Here is a 17,636-nt window from a genome sequence, read left to right on the forward strand (position 1 = left end):
TGCCTTCGTTGGTTTGATTGGTTAGGCTTAAGCATGAGGAGAGAGATTGGTTAGAGTTAGGGTAAGCCGATCAGAGGCAGAGAAGGGCAGCTCGTGGCGTTGCCACAGTAGGGAAAAAAATATTGCAAGTGGGGCCAGGTACCGTTAGCATAGCAAACGCTTAGTTACCAGCTAATGCTAGCACTGGGCTAGCTGTATCTGTAATTCAATTGGGATACTCATTTTGGCGAGCGAAAAATACTTAGCCTACCAGAAAAAAATGGACAGCCAACTCCTTAGAGTGTATTTTAAGACAACCGAACGCTGAAAAAGACAGTTTTCTATCCTGATTGACCGGTCACTGTGGTAGCAACCTGTCAATCACAAGGTAGCCACACCCTAAAGCATACATCATACTGTATTGAAGAAGAGTTGAAACTAGCGATTGTGACCATAAACTCATGTTTACGATGTTTACTGAGGTAATAAATCAAGTGAGAAGTAGGCTCATTTTCTCATAGACTTCTGTACAATCAGACTTCTTTTTGCAACCAGAGGAGTCGCCCCCTGCTGGCTGTTAGAGAGAATGCAAGTTTAAGGCTCTTCAGCATTGGCTTCACTTTTCAGACCCGGATGTTGCCCCTTGGATCAAACTCACAAACTGACAGAGCCATGACAGATCCTACATACTCATGCTTTTGGCTCATCAGCAAAATACATACATGTCATATTAGAGATTTAACACATGACTCTGCAGTTCATCTCAGGTCTACAGAGCTTTTTGGCATCTTTTAGCTCATTGTTTTTGTCTTACTGCCCGTAACTTTACTGTTTCGATTTTACTTGACTGTCACCGCTCTCGTCAACAGAATTTCCAGCGCAGGCGGCCTGTTATGTCTTCATTGAAAAAGTTGTTGACAAAGACTGTACGTTAATAAACACTTAAAATATTCTTATATCTGCTTGTAAATGCTTAATGGTTGGGCTAAAGCAAAGTGTTACCCAAAAGCTTAGATAAACCCACTGTACACTACCTGCTCATCACCAAACTGCAAACAGAAACAGTGAGCGACTAGCTGGTGAACATAGTCGAGCATTTAGCAGTTAAAGTGCCAGATATTTCCCTCAGGAGCTGGTGGAGACCAAAACAGAGCTACACATAGAATATTGGGCTTGACATTCATCAAGTCACTAAACACAAATCTAAATGAATGTTGCACAATGTCTGCTGGATGGCTAATGTTTACCAACACATTCATCATCTCAGCTTTATAAGGTGATAATATGTAGAGTTTACAGCATGTTCCGCCTGGAAGTGGCCAATAAAACCTCAGCTTCAAGGCAGAAACAAGTCCTTAGTTTTGCTCAGAATGTACATTCAGATATAACGGAAAATGAAATTCAGAGACAGCACAAATGCATTCCAGGTCTACTGAAAGACGCAGGTGGAGCAAACTGTGGCAAGGTCAATGTCGTCTTATGTTAAAAATGGTTACACTGAAGTGAAAATGTGCCGTTATTCTGAATAGTATGGCTCAGGAATGTCCAGAGACAATAAAAGCTTTTACAGCTTTAGCAGTACTCAAAAGGTAGAATGATCTAACACACCTACTTAACAGTTGGAAAAAAAAAAATGGGATACATTATCGGCTTTTAATGGAGAATACATTTACTGAAAATGTCTCGGGAAAAGTGAAACGTTTAAAATATACAGCAGAGCATTTTAAAGTAGCTCATGTCATGACGGAACGGAGGTGACGGGCTTCTATTAGACACCGGAGTTCATATCAACGACATCTCTTCTTTTGTTCCATTGATTGCTATGCTACGCACATGAAACACGGTGCACTAAATGCGTAGGCAAAGTCAACGAGGTAGAAGCAAATCACGCCCACTTCCTCAATTGAAATGCATGTGATGATATGCAGTGAAATGTGCCACTTTTCACCCCTGCAAACACTAAAAGGTCTGCATTACGTTAGCAGAGCGGGGGACTCTCTCCAGGCTCTGCCTTTGCCCTGACACACTTTGTTGCTAAATTAGAGAGAAAGAAAAGTGTTACGCAACAGTCTACCTTTGTACTGTAAATCTCACCCAAGCTTTTTGGGAAGGGAGAAGAGGATGACACATGGAGTTGGCGAGGCTCACTGGCAAAAACACTAGAGCAGAGAACCAGACGCACTGCAGCCTGCTGGGAAACTGGGGCCTGAGCTCTGGAAAGCTAACGCCAGTTAAAAACATCTGGGTTACCCGAGAGAATGGATGACCTCTTACTAGAAACACGCGCTGGGCTAGAAACATGTTATTTCTCCTTCACTCTGGTGCAGATGCTGTGAAATGAATCTGTGGCGATGAGACCGCAAGACATGGCACAGTCCTGCAAAATGATCAGGGGAGATTTAAGTGCGTGGCAATATCATTAATCACCGGGCTAAAAGTGGATTGAAAGTACTCTGTTTGAATTTATTCCACTGTGCTATTCTTGGCGGCTAATTTATCCACAATTCAGCGCCGAAATTCCACCACCTCCCGTGCATCTTTTCCGTGCATCTTTTTTAAGAAATCCCCGTCATGTAGCATTTTCTTTCCCTCCCTGCGCTGAAACATGATGTGTTCAGACCTCGTCTGCCGAGAGCAGCTGCAGAGCCAGGGACATGTTATTCCCCAAGCCCCTGCTCCCCATCAGCCACCCACTGAGCCACACACTCCACATGGGCCACGCCTGCCAGGGACGGAAATGTCGCCGGAGCAAATGTACCGCGACGCACATATAATGCACGCGCAAACACACAGTACAAACACCCACGCATGGCAAAGCGTATCACACACACGCCCGCTTTTAAGCCTGCGGCGGCGCACGGTGCACGGCGAATTCGGTGTCATCTTTCAAATCACTTCCTTAAGCTGTAATATGCAATTTTTCCTCAGTTGGGTGAGTTCCAGCCGCACTAACACATGTCAATCATCCTGATGAGCTGTCTGCCTTGAAACAGCCTCTCGCCTGAGGCTGAGAGGTAACCGTAAAGCCGCCGCAGACGATCACAGAGCAGATGGCCGACAGAGCCAATCTGCAATTAAAGAAAAAGAAATGATTGCGGTGTCTTCGAACAGGTCTTGTTCTAACATAAACATCCTTAACATTGTAGAAAGAGAAATTCCAGGTAAACATGTAGGGTTTAGGATCTTACAAGCAGAGTCAACGTGTGGTTTAGTTTATTTATTATATTTTGTAAAAAAGCTGCATAATGCATATTTATATTGCTTTTTTTTGTAATACTTGTTGCTGTCTTAATGTGTTCTTCTTACAGTAGGTCTGGTTAAAAAAATGATAATTATAATAATTAAATAAATAATTATTCCTAATTTTTGTTTGTCTCACTTCATCTCACACATTTTTAAATCTACAATTTCCTTTCTCTAACCTCCTTTTATGTTTTCTCTTTCTTTGATTTGATGACGTCATTTTAATGTTCATCAACTCTGCAATCTCTTGGCTACTTTGATTACATTTAGGGCTGTCAAAGTAAACGCTACGATAATAAAATAACACGATAATAATGCGTTTACGCAAATTCGTATTTATGTCACTAATTTCTTTAACGTGTTAACGCAACTTGCAATTTTTAGGTTCTTACAGGCACAATTTTAGAGCCAGAGTGAGGATACTGGCATCATGAAACTACAAAAACCTAAGGAATACATTGGTATCAACCATGTCATACTAGCTTGTTGCAAAGGAAATTAAATAACGCTCCAAACTTACGCTACATTTTGGTGAGGAAAAACTGTCATGGCCATTTTCAAGGGGGTTCCTTGACCTTTGACGTCTAGATATGTGAATGAAAATGGGTTCTCTGGGTACCCATGAGTCTCCCCTTTACAGACATGCCCACTTTATGATAATCACATGCAGTTTGGGGCAAGTCATAGTCAAGTCAGCACACTGACACACTGACAGCTGTTGTTGCCTGTTGGGCTGCAGTTTGCCATGTTATGATTGGAGCATATTTATTTATGCTAAATGCAGTACCTGTGAGGGTTTCTGGACAATATCTGTCATTGTTTTGTGTTGTTAATTGATTTCCAATAATAAATATATACACACATTTGCATAAAACAAGCATATTTGACCACTCCCATGTTGATAAGAGTATTAAATACTTGATAAATCTCCCTTTATGGTACATTTAGAATGATAAAAAAATGTGCCATTCATATGCGATTAATCGTGATTAAATATTTGAATCGATTGACAGCCATAATAACATTATTATTACTAAGTTTTTTCTTTTTGACTGTTATGCTCATTGCTAAACTGACATTGTTTTCTCTTTTCATGCATCAAACAAAAAAATATGCAAATATATTTCATTTTTTAATTTGACCATAATGTCAAATCTAAAAACAGATTTCAAAGCTTGCAGATAAATAAAATGTTACATTTTAATCATCAATTTGATCTGTTGGGCATCTGAGAAAATGTATTTCAGATTCAGATACCGTAACAATATGAGTAAATCAATTTTTTCTTTCACCCAAATCTCTGTCTGCGGGTGTCTCCTTTCATCCGTCTGTCTGTCTTTGATTCACACTGATGTGTCTCTGTCAGAGAAGACGGCAGCGGCGTGTCGACAGCGAGAGAGAATAAGCAGGTCATTTGCCGGATACTATCTGACAGCTCACAGAAGGCCTGTCCGTCTCAAAGTTCAGCACAGCAGCCGCCGCCGCCGCTCCCCCACTCAGCGCTGCCAGATAATGTGACAGGACAAGACAGTGATGAGCTGAGATGGCGGTCGAGACGGGCTGACTTTTACAACTGACGACTGATAAAAGGGACGAAAACACACACTGAGTGCTATCTGTTTTGGTTGCGCAAAGCTTCGTATGCCAACCGCCTCTGATATCGGTTTGTGGGTGACAGAAGGAGTTAGTGTCACACAAACAAGCTGGCATTAAAATACACAACAAAGGATCAAATAATCAATTACGTGACATTTTGGTTTAATTCGGCTGTCTTTCTGGGGAGATTACAATCACTTTGAAGGAGCAGTAACTGCCCTACATGAACGTGTCTTCATTATCCTGCATCATGTATGAGGTTTGTTTGTAAAAGCATGATATTTGCTCTTTACACAAAGTCCCAATCCACAGTCCAAATATAAATAAAAGCTTTTCTTTACTACCAAAAAAACGACACATGACACAACCTGCTTTTCACGAGGCAATAATGATCTCCAAGTTATTAATTATTGATGTTATTATGGTTTGTTTACACCAGTAAAGCAGTAAAACCGGCGTGTATTTGGTTAATCATCGAGGAACACACAAAATGGTGGTTTCCATCAACAGTAGCATATAACTCAAACTTCTTCATTATGCATGTGAATGTATATACATAATTGATGTGGTCAAACAAATTACAGATTAGAAGATCTTGGGGGTGTAAATGCTTGCTGGGAAAGGACGGTCTCGGTCCGCATCCGAGGCGATTCTGGTAGCAGGAAGCAAATGGACCAACCACAGGATTTTTCTAATGCTGTATTAGATTTGTGATTTTAGCCTGATTTCAAAAACTAAAACTCCCACACTGCTGATCGTGAACTGTTCAAGAAGCAATCTTCGATCTGTATAACCCATGTCTATATTTCAGCCCGGTCTCACCGAATGGTGTATGAATGACATGCGATGAGTCTAAAATGCGTGATCATGACACGCAGAATGTCCTTTAAAATATTGTGCTATTTATACGCCTTCCCATTTGATCGGGTTGATATATTTACAGTATGTAAACCATTTGGTAACCATGGTAATGGTGCAGGAATTTTCCTAATCATCCAGTCAAAAGCATGTTAAAACTGTGGTCTGCTGTGCTTTTATCCTTCTCTGTGTGGTGTGTCCTCCCACCCAGTTCATTAAAAGGGACTGACATAGCGATCAGTGGATTTGCAGTGCCGATAATACTAATAATACTCAATAGGGTTATTTCTATGTGAAAGTCCCGTGTCCACTACGCCGACTTTGATTAAAATGTACTTCTGCTGAACCTGGGAATTTGTGTGTCCACCATGAAAACGATCCTAATTGACTTTCCGTTGGCATTGTTTCAGCGTTCCCGGCATGTCATTTTAACACATTACGTACCACCACCACGTTAATGCGCTGTTAACAATTCGTGGTCATTTCACGTATTTCTGTGAGATCATAACCACGGCTTTGGATGTGCTTCAAGTAATCGAAAGAGGAGAGCTGATGTAGCGTTAATCTTTTTTTTTTTCTTCACATTATAAAAAATATTTATAATAAGCACTTAATCCAAACAAAACCCAACTAAACGTACGTATACATTTAAAACAAATAGGGAATTTATTTGAAGCACTGGCAGTTTTGGAGGCCTTCTAATGATGTCTTGCAAAGACGTATGTCATGGTGTGTAGAGGCGCTGGATAGCACATACCTGTCCAACAGACGCCTGTGTTTTGATCTATTATATACAATGTAGGCTATATTTGAAATATGTGTATGACTGAGGCATGTAGTGTTTATACTGGCTGTTCTCTTCACATGCTCCGGAGGTACCGAGGAATCCATTGTGTAACTGCAACATATACATTCTTATCCATTAAAATACATATAGAGAGAGAGAATGAGTCAATGGTCAATGAGGGCTCCACTGGTGAGGTCTAAATGCTCTATTCACGGCCACCAGCCTCGCTTACTATTAACTAAAGTGGGATGAATGACCTGTCAAATGTAATCCTCCCCCCTATGTATCTCCCAATTACCTCCGCTGCCTGGCCCAGTCCGTTAGTTCATCATCCGTCGATGTCGTAGATTGTTGCCACGCGGGAAGGACTTCAGGAATTAGCAAGTCAAATCCGAGAGGGGAATTTCATTGGCTTATAATGAGCGGGAACAGGCTTACAGGTGTTCGTACGAAAACACAGAACTTTATGACACAGGAGGAAAGTGAGCGGAGTGGGACCGACAAAATATTAAGCCAATTCATTTATCAGGTAGAATATGCAGCGGTGACTCCGGTTGTGAGGTTTCAAACGTAAAAACGCAGCGTTAAAGCACTAAAGCCATGAAATATTTGCAGGTACTAGACTGTGGAGCCCCAAAACTGAGGAAATAAGATTAGACTTAGAGCTGCAATGATTAATCAATTAGTTGTAAACTAATAAATTAATCGGCAACTATTCAGTTTGAGTAATCTTTCAAGAAAAAAATAAGTCAAAATTCTCTGATTCCAGCTTCGTAAATGTGAATATTTTCTGCTTGCTTTATTCCTCTATGACAGTAAACTGAATATCTTTGAGTTGTGGACAAAACAAGACATTTGAGGACATCATCTTGGACTTTGGGAAACACTTATTAACATTTTATGATATTTTATAGACCAAACAACTAATCGATTAATCGTGAAAATAATCGACAGATTAATCAATGGAAATAATTATTAGTTGCAGCCCTAATTATATATTAGTTTGCCTTTTTTTTATACCTCAGTGTAAATTTGTCTTTGGCTTCTCCCAAGTATAGCAAAGGTATGTGTTCAATGCTTGTATGGCATAGGGAGCAAAATGTAGGCTTATCAGACAAGTCAAAAATATAACTGACAACACAGATACATAATATTGATTGTTAAATAATTAAAATGGAGTGTACAAAGTAACTTTACACTTTTCCTCTCACCTCCAAACACTGCTCTGGCAACACGTTCTCATTGCAACACGTCACATACCGCCGCTTTTTCACGCCCCTTGGCCTCACGTTATTTTCGTCATCAAAACCCCTACAGTTACCATTGGCGTCACTTTAGGATTAGGCAACAAAACCACTATAGTTAGGTTTAGGAAAAAACTACATGGTTGGGCTTAAAACTACTACGTTTGTAAAGTGAACAGTGGTCTCCTGGATGAAAGTCTTGTGTTTGACGCCCTGGGAAAGAGAACGGGCTGGCTGTGAACATGCGTGGACACGCCCATCTCATTATATATGCATTAGAAACACTGGAAACGTGGGGAGGAAAAGGATATGTTGCATGGATAAACTATATGAATGATTAAATCTGTGCCAAGGCCAGAAAATTGGAAAATGAAGGAGTTTAAGTTTTTATCTTATCAAATGATTGGTGGTAAAATAAAACCAAACTATAAAAAGCTTATTTTTTTTTACTAACTGACCAAACTTTCACTACATTTCGTCAGTTTTGGGGCTCCATATATGAGTAGGGGTAGGTGGGCTAAAGTGCCACCCATTTGAAAGACGGATAAATTGATCAAATGTAATGAGATAAAGAACTAGCTCAGAGCATAGACGCTATATTTATTCGGAAATCGTATGCTAAAGTGTGCAGTATAATGGGTGTAATGACTCTAACAGACACACATACACATAAGGAAGGAAAGACTGATAGGAAGGCAAAGAGAGACATTTCACTGTTGAGCGCTTCACTGAATAGGAAAATTCACACCGTCTGTGCTCTGAATGAAATTCATAAAATCTGCTTTCTGTCTTCAAACCCTCGGTTTTAACTGAGTTACTAAAGATCTATTTCCCTCCAACTTTGGGGAAAAGTCTGTTTCCACTTGATAACTTGAGAAAGCTCTCTTGTGCGGAACAAGTCAAACAGGTAAGTGTGTTTAACTTTTTTGCTAAAATGTAGAGCTTCAGCTCATTATTTAAGTCCAATTATTTAACCCAGAATAATGAGGAGCCAGGGACAATAGTAAAACAGATCATATGAACACATCTCATTATTTTTTTAAGAAGCCAGGTTGCTAAGGGATGGCAATTAAGGAATAGAATTGCCAAATGAAGGTGAAGAGACAAATAAATGAAAAGAAAGGTGCTGCACAGGCCAAACGGATGTGTTTTATAGTGAGGAAGGTCGAACAGTGCACTCTATTTGCTTTCTTTCGTTCTTTGTTTTTATATCTCTATGAATATGTTCTCCACCTTCTTCCCGCTCGAGACACCACTTTTTGTTTGTCTCCTCCTTTCGATTTCTTTCTCCATTTTTCTGTAACCCTGACCCCGTTTGTCTGCGCTCCCTTCCTCTACTCTCCTCCTCTCTCACAGACACAGTGTTTTTCACCAGGTATGAATGTTCCCTCCGGATTTTACCATTGCTCTTCGCCGCTGACCCCTCTCACACCACCGGGCCCTATCAGGATGAAATATTGAACTGGGAGAGCTCCCTCAAGGCATTTGGCAGCCTCACAGTCTGTCCCCCGTCCAGCTGAGATGAAAGATAACAATGTAAGAACGCAACTCCCACAAGCACCAGGTCCTCCCTTAAAGCATCACACTCCATCCAGCACCAGCATAGTGTTCCAGCTGGCTGCAAAGTTTCCACGTAGACTCTTTAAAGTAAATATATTAGTAATATTATATTTTGATCTAATTAAAGGTCTATTAGGCTTCTCTTTGTGGCCAATCAGTCTTGGATGTCCAGTGAATCAAAGCTTTTCCATCCAGCGTCAGATAAAATACTCCATACAAACATACTTTTTGGGGTACAATGTTAGAAGTTCAAGGAGGTTCTTCTTTGACCAAAAGTACATTTTTGTTTGTTTTTGTTTTGTATTATTTTGTCGCACAGTGACCTTCATGAACAACAATTTTGTAGCCAAACCGGCCGTATTTTATGCTAAATACAGCCTGCACGGAATCAGAGCTCATTGGACTAAAGGTCTTTAATTCACACGTCAATATATATGTTTTAGAACTGCTGTTTTTGTCATGAATACTTTCGCACAGAACGCAAATATTACACGGTAAAAATGCGATATAATTATTTTTAAAAATGAGGTCTATTCTCTGAGATTTCGCACCACAAATAAAGGCATCAACCAATCAAGTTGAACGGAACAGGTTGAGTTATGCCTATATTTATAAAATAACACCCCTCTTGATAGTCCGAAACAAGAAGGCAAACTTTATTACTCCTTTCATTCTTGACGGAGGCAGCGCAGAGCAGATCCACTCTTACCTTTCACAATAAAAGCCCTAGATATGTAATATTCGCAGGCAGATATTTAGCATTTTTGTGCCGTTTATTCGTCACGCCCCCTGTGGGTAAAGTCCTTAAGACCAAAGCACCACGAAAAGTTTGCAAGTCAGTCTCCAAATCCGAAATACATAAAAATGCTTGACTTCATAGAAGATGGGCTTTTGATTAAATTTTTTCACTGCGACCGCTAGCTTCTGACTACCGACAGCCTGTTTTAAACAAATACAACGGTGTCATCTGTAAATGTGTGGATTTAGTAGTGATGACATTGAAGGAAAAAAACTCAAACTAGAAAAGCTGCTTATGTTAAGTATACATCATCGAGACTGTACAGAAGGAGCGCCACCTGTAGAAACCCAAACCTGGGGCCGCCCACATTTTTAGATTGACAGGTGATCTCTCGGACATAAAACAGTCACAGCGTAGCGTTAAAGTTGGCAGTAAAACAAAGAACATTGAAAAAACATCTTCACAGGGACAAAAAATCGTCATTATGAAAGTGGAAAATTTGTTTTTTCATAAGGTGCATGTGCTATAAGAAATAATGTATTCGGCTTTTAGCATATACCGTAATAAGCTCTGAAATAGTGCAATGTCAGGACATTAAAAGTCTTTTTGCATATAAATCACCATCCGTGCAGTGAAACTCAAGCGGATGGAGTTCGATCGTGTTTTTGCTAAATTCCCTCACAGGCTAATTTCTAATCCATCATTCTATCAAAGTGCTTCAGCTACACCCACAGGATGGAGGAGAGTGTCTCACTCATGACAGGGTTCAATAAAAACTAAGATTAAACGATTTATCTTCTCATAATATTCCACCATGAATGTCAAACAAGGCTGATGGTAATGAGAGAGGAGCCCGAGGAGTGTGGCCATCTATTGGATTTCCAAAATCAATGCCCTTGGATAGAAAAATGCATGAGCCACCTGCAAACACTGGATCTTAACAATGCAACGTTCACGCCAAATTCCCACTAACTTTCCTCACAGGCCCTGCGGGGCATCAAGTTTCTAATCCTGCCTTCATTGATGTTGGTGTTCTTCAGCTTCACTTAATGCAGGAAAAGTTTGCTGAGCAAGCTTGCTCTTTATCAACACTCCCTGCTTCTCATTTATTCAGTTATACATATTTACGCACATTATCTGCTATAGTAAAGCTCGTACTGTTAAATACCGAGGACTTGCACTTACTGGCTGCATTTTAGGGTCTTTCTTTATGGTTTTGTGCGTTCCTCAAACTGCAACACAATGACAGTTATTGCATTTTTTCCGCATGAATTTTCCCAGGCAATGCAAGGAATTCAAACTGCTGACATTCAGCCCAGTTTCTTCATCTCCGAGGTGGCTGCCACCTTCTTATGGGGGCTTTGCGGCAGAAATGATTTACGGTTGACCCTCTTTTGAGTTCTCTGGGCACACAGGGGACACATTTATGTAAGCTCGTGAAGAGAAAAACACTGCTCAAGAGAAAAATACATATGAGAAAGCTTTAGAGAGGGGAAGTATTACTGAAGACAAACAGGGTGTGCCTGAAGACCTCATACGAGTGTGTCAGCCCCAGGCTGCCTCATCAAAACGATGATTTAGTCCTGGGAGTCTGTCACTCTCGTAAATCCCCTTGTCTCCTTGCAAAAAAAGACACCGTTGAATTCTCTCTCTGGGACTGGTGTGCTTTTCATTGTGGGAACAACGGTGTTGCAGGTGCAAACTGCTCCCACTCGCGCTCCAGCTGGTTCTGTTTTGACAGTGAAACACGGTACAGCGTGAAGCCAACCGAACGCACGCACAGTGGAGGAGATTATTGAGAAACGGATGTCAGAGATGTTGGGAAACTCACACACAGCTGTCTTTAAGGGTAATAGTATCCGGTTTTTCATATTTTTGCAATGTGCAGATTGTTATACTGTAGTTTCATTGATATAAACAATTCTTGGAGGCAGACCTCCGGTTGAGTGAATCCTCAACGGACAAACACAAACCACAAAATGTTCTGGCTAAGTAGCATCAGGCTCCAGACCTCCAGTGAGATGGGCTGTTAACGTGAGAGAGAAGAAGATAATACTATGAAGCCACTGCTCTTCTTGTAAACATATGGAATTGAATCTGGCTGCATAAATCTAATAAACGCCCAAATTCAACACAGCCATACTTTCCCATAGTCATCTATGACAGCAGCTCCCAACCTATGTACTTGTGATCAAGCAATTACATGCACAAACTATTATTTTTTTTGCCCTTATTCCGAAAAAGACAATATTCCTACTAAGCTGTTTACATGGCTAATGAAAATGAATATTCCCTTTAATGCAGTCGCGCATATTACGATTAACACATAACCAAGCCCGTTATCCTTCCCAGAGTGTCAAATATGAATGCTTTGTCACGGCGGTCTGCATTTGATACGACCGCACAAGGCACCCTTGAGCGTCGGTATGAGACGCACCGAGCTTTCCATTAACTACAATGTAAATCGCTCGGTAGGTGTGCCGGGAGTGTGGTGACATAGCTTTAAGAGTGAAAAGACAAACCGGACAGGTGGAAGGGGAGGTGGATGGGTCCAACAAACACAAGGCTTTCATCCGCTTCAGCCGCTGTTTGTGTCCCGTGCTTCACGTTACAATCAGGTGTTCGTTCATGCCACAACGTTCAGTGTCATTTTGTAAATGTAGTAGTTTTAAGTTCAACCATGTTGTTTTTTCCGAAACTTAACTATCGTGGTTTTATTGCCTGAACCTAAGAAAGTGGTTTTGTTTACTTCACAACATTAAGCACATGTTTACTGCAACCGAAATGAGTGACGCCGAGGGGTCTGACAAAACATATCAGCGTAATAGTCTCTGATTGTTTCATTTGAAAACTTTTCAGAGGCCTGAAGACGTAAAAATATCCAGTATTTCATGCATGAAAAAACAAAGGTTGGAGAAAGTGGGAAAGAATAAACAATTTGTGGCAGAAATATGTTTTCCTTTCTTATTTCCAATCTTGTCAATCAATTGGTGAGCCTCTGATGGTTTTTTTGTGTGACTTAAAGGGCCAAATGGATGTGAACAATCCCAAACTTTCTGCAAAGAAAGTATATTATTTTGTATTATATATTTAATGTTTTGTTACTTATTGGGTTGATTTTGTATTCTGGTCTGTTTCAGTATGATTTTTTTGGTGTTGTTTGTGTTTTTCTTTTTCTTTTAGTGTCATGTTTTTGAACACTTGTGGAGCTCTTTTGAAGAGTTCTCCTTTCCTTTCTTCCTTTCTGGCTCTTGTGCTTGTAAGTGTTTGGTATGACACTTTGTGCCAAGCTTGTTTGGGTTTGTTTCCTTTAATGCAAAACATAGCGCATTTGTAACAAAAAACACATTTCAGACATTTCATCTGATAATAATGAGTAATCCACTGTGGACTAGACTAGACTGCGTAATCTAATTTGGTGTACTGTAATCTAATATAACTTCTATTTTAATTGCATCCTCACAACGGGGGGTGGGGGACCCCAAACTGTGACCATCCCCGGCTCAACCAAGCTTTGTCATCATGATAATGTGTTCAACATTTCTGGTTGAGAACGCAACAACTGGAAAAGCAGCATTTTTAACTATCTGTAAAACTTGTTTGCCAGCAGATCCGTTTTAAATGAACTAGAGGTGCCAGTTTTGGATTAACATCAAACTTTGTACATGTTGTCCAGGAAAGAAAAATGCTGTTTTATAACTGTTACATACCTTCTTGAATTCTCAAATTGAGTAGTATTCCCTGTTTTAAGATGACCAGATGGGCATTTAAAGCTGATATATTTTTGTTATCGCCTCAAAGAACCCCGAGCACATGGCAACGCCATCAAATAAGCAGAAACAGATTGCTTCTGTCTTCCATTCCTCTCCTACATCCAAGCCTCTGATGTGCAGAGAGTGAAACACAGGAACATCACTGTCTTTCGATTCAAACCCCCGTGTTCATCAGTTATCACACTGCGGTTGACATTTCACAGTATTCAAACACCCGGAGGAGCTTTGAGAGTCGCCAGCCTGACGGCGGCGTACAGTACCAGTAGGTCACTCCGACAAGGAGGAGACACTGGACTACAGCACCGGCTCGTCTTCGCCTGGGAAGTTGGCACTAAGCACCTCCGTAAAAAATCATCTTGAGCTCCCCACTATTATCTCTGCATTCCACCGGAGAGAGAGCGGTGAGCTGGCAGCTATCCAGAGAGAGTGAAATATTATCGTGGGAGAACACATCAAGACGAGCTGCGCCAACATAAAGCTTCCACTCAGTTCAGGGGGTTAAAAAGCCCCAGAGCACGAGCTAATGATAAGGACTGCTGCGCCGCACATTAGACAGATATGCACTCCACTCCACTCCAGCAGGTGTGACTCGCCGGAGGGAAGGCGGCTGGCACCGTGGAGGTCCCGCTCGCTCTCTAGCTTTGATCATTCCCCGCCGTTCTGCGGACTCGCACACTTCCCCCAGGAATACAATTTATAGAGTCCATTAGATGTTTATGGGACATGTGTAAATCAAATGAGAGTCTGCAAAACAGCGCTGACTCACCCTTTGTTCTTTTCATTTTATCTTCATACAGAGCATGATCTGAGTGATCATTTGTCATTTGAAAGTCAACAATAAAGAAAACAAAGAGGATGAAGCTGAAGAGAGAGAGGAGCTGCTCGTTCTGGAAGTACTTTTACCATCGTAAATCCCTTTTTGAAGATTTTCTTTTAATGTTATCCAACAAAATAGAATAGGAGTCTCCTTGGAGATGTAAGAATACGTAGGTTTAGATTAGATTAGATCATACATTATTGTCAGAAATGAGTCTAACTTTAGTGTAACACTAATTTCAATGTCTCTGAGATGACGTGATTGCCACCAGTTATAATTAATTCAACCCTAGGTGTTATGGCTAACGTGGTAGCAACAGCCTATTTACACATCCAGCAGCAAAATGGTAACATTTGGCCTCATGCAGCACTATCCTCTTAAATTTCTCTTATATTTATATTTCATATCTTAATTTTCTGTTGAGAGAAAAAATAAGAGAAGTCAACTCCAGATTCACCAAACGTTCTTACCCGTTGTGCTGATTGATGAATCCCACCTGATCACAAATTGCCTCTTGTGGCCCATTGAATGCAATTAACATAGGTAACGCCCCCTAACACCAAATAAGGGCAGGTATTAGCATAGGTGTCGCCCCCTAAACACTATAAGGGAAGGTATTAGTTTAGGTAACGTCCCCTAACAATAAGGGAAAGTATTATTGTAGGTAACGCCCCCTAAACATTATATAAGGGCAGGTATTAGCATAGGTAACGCCCTCACCCATAAGGGAAAGTATTAACGCCCCTTAATTACTATATAAGGGCAGCTTTTGCATAGATAACGCCCCCCTAAACAATAAGAGAAAGTATTAGCATAGGTAACGCCCCCTAACACCATACAAGGGCAGGTATTAGCATAGGTGACGCCCTCACACAATAAGGGAAAGTATTGGCATACTTAAACGCCCCCTAAACACTATAAGGGCAGGTATAAGTTTAAGTAAAGCCCCCTAAATACTAAATAAGGGCAGGTATTAACATAAGTAACACCCCCTAAACATAAGGGCAGGTATTAGGATAGATAACGCCCCCTAAACACTATAAGGGTTGGTATTAGTTTGGGCAATGCCCCCTAAACAATAAGGGAAAGTATAAGCATACTTAACGCCCCCTAAACACTATAAGGACAGGTATTATTTTAGGTAACACCCCCTAAATACTAAATAAGGGCAGGTATTAACATAAGTTACACCCCCTAAACATAAGGGCAGGTATTATGATAGGTAACGCTCCCTAAACACTATATAAGGGCAGGTATTGTGCCCAAGAACTGTAGAGATGCCACCACAAAAAGGCTGTGAGAAGAAGAAGAACATAGCAGTGAAGTTGAGGTAATGTGAACAACATAAACGTCATTTTTGTGTTACAGGAAAATCAAAAAGCATCTAAGAGCAGTATGTAATTAATATAATCCGTTCTACTTAGAGCGTCACAGTTATTCCAGTGAACCAGCATGCACCATACCAAGGCCATAATTAATGTAATTAATTACACCCGTGTTTACCCTGCTATGATATGTCAAAATGGCTGCTGTGAAAAGGGCCAATAGGCTAAAGATGAGCCTCAGCTTCTGTTGCTATGGAGAGCTGCGGACACGAATCAGATGTCATGCTGACATTTTTTTATTTATGTTTTGTTTTTCTGCCATTAAACTCCCCAACAGGAAATGTTTGACCCGTTAGACAACAGGAGGGTTAATCCATCTCACCTACAAAGCACAACTGTTTCTATTAAACAGCCATCAATGAGCGCAGCACCAGACCTACAGTATATAGATTAGAAACAAATACGATATGTGATTCTTGGGAGCGCTCCAACTGTCACCTAACAAAAACAAATGGGATTTCTTACTTCCACAACACTGAACGCACAAAAGAATCCCTCTCACTTCACCGTGCTTTGTCAAAGAGCACATTTCCATTACAGCCATTGATGCTAACATTGACTTAGCGAGGGTGGGTACACATTGAAATGGACTGTGATGCTGTCGCGGGTGCAGACGGAGGCCTGTGTGTCACCGCTGCTGCAGGACTACAAAGCAATCTCCCAGCGTGCAGATCTGTGCGCAGAATCGATAAATCACAATCCTGATTACTCTGCGGGGGGAAATGGAGTTTGTATTGTTTCTCCAAGACAAATGTAGGCTCCCGGCAAGATAGATCTTATTTTCAGGGCCAAAGAAAGACAACCCAAACACACACACACACCTCCTCCACTCTGTTAAACCGAAAACTACTTTTACCCCCTTTCACTTTTCTCTTTCATTACACTCCAGAACTCACCCGTTCCTGTTGAGCTCTCCCTCCTTTCTCCCCGTTTTCTTCTCTGGTTTGCTCCATTTCTTTCAAGGTGGCAATTTCAATAACTCTTCCACGATTGAATCAATTGAATGTTGCAGAGCAATCCCAAAAGTTCTTCAAAGCTCACTCTCCGTTTCTTTTAGTCTGAACCGGCCTCTTCGCTGCCAAGTAACTATGTGCCTTCCTCAAGTTTCAACAGCAACACATCCTGACACATGCAGTGTGTTTGGGTTAACAGGTGTGTCAATCAGTTAAAGGACTAATGGTGCCTTCAAATGAAACTCGTGAACTCGAGTTTACAACATGGGAAGTCGTGTACGTGATGTGCTTGGCGTTCAAGTGGTTAAGTCGTGAGAACACCACTGCTACGCAACGGTGATATTAACGTTACTGTCAGCGTCTAGAAGCCACAGAGGCTAACAATTTAAGCTAGCAAGTGGGTAACATAATGTAGTAAATGCAAAAGGTAATGACAGAGGAGAAAGATGAAGCCTAAAATTACAATATTACATATTATGCACCGAAAAATAAATTTCCATCGCCATTTCTGACAACATCAACAAACACGTCACAACACGTGAACTCGGAGCTTTCAGAAACGTAACACTTCTGAGGTTGTGAATACCACAAGAAGGGGGCGTTCATATGGGCTCATCTCGTAAACACGGTAAAACACGACCCCATTTGAAGGCACCATATATCGCTCCTTTAGTATTTGTGAACATTTTTTAATTCTTTCAC

General features: G+C 40.9%; 1 protein-coding gene across 3 annotated transcripts in view; it reads right to left on the reverse strand.

Moving 5' to 3' along the window:
- The window catches only part of znf385d (zinc finger protein 385D), a 94,459-nt gene that overhangs the window by 54,735 nt on the left and 22,088 nt on the right, over positions 1–17,636 (reverse strand). The window contains exon 1 of one of the 3 annotated variants that reach the window (XM_074652860.1): positions 16,878–17,094. The exons of the other annotated variants lie outside the window; for them this stretch is intronic. Within the exon in view, the coding sequence (XP_074508961.1) occupies positions 16,878–16,934 (57 nt within the window). The 5' untranslated portion in view covers positions 16,935–17,094. Of the gene's footprint in view, positions 1–16,877; positions 17,095–17,636 lie in introns of those variants that run through there. 3 annotated transcript variants of the gene reach the window in all.

The sequence above is a fragment of the Sebastes fasciatus genome, chromosome 12 (genome assembly GCF_043250625.1).
Source record: "Sebastes fasciatus isolate fSebFas1 chromosome 12, fSebFas1.pri, whole genome shotgun sequence".
NCBI classification, from domain to species: Eukaryota; Metazoa; Chordata; class Actinopteri; order Perciformes; family Sebastidae; genus Sebastes; species Sebastes fasciatus.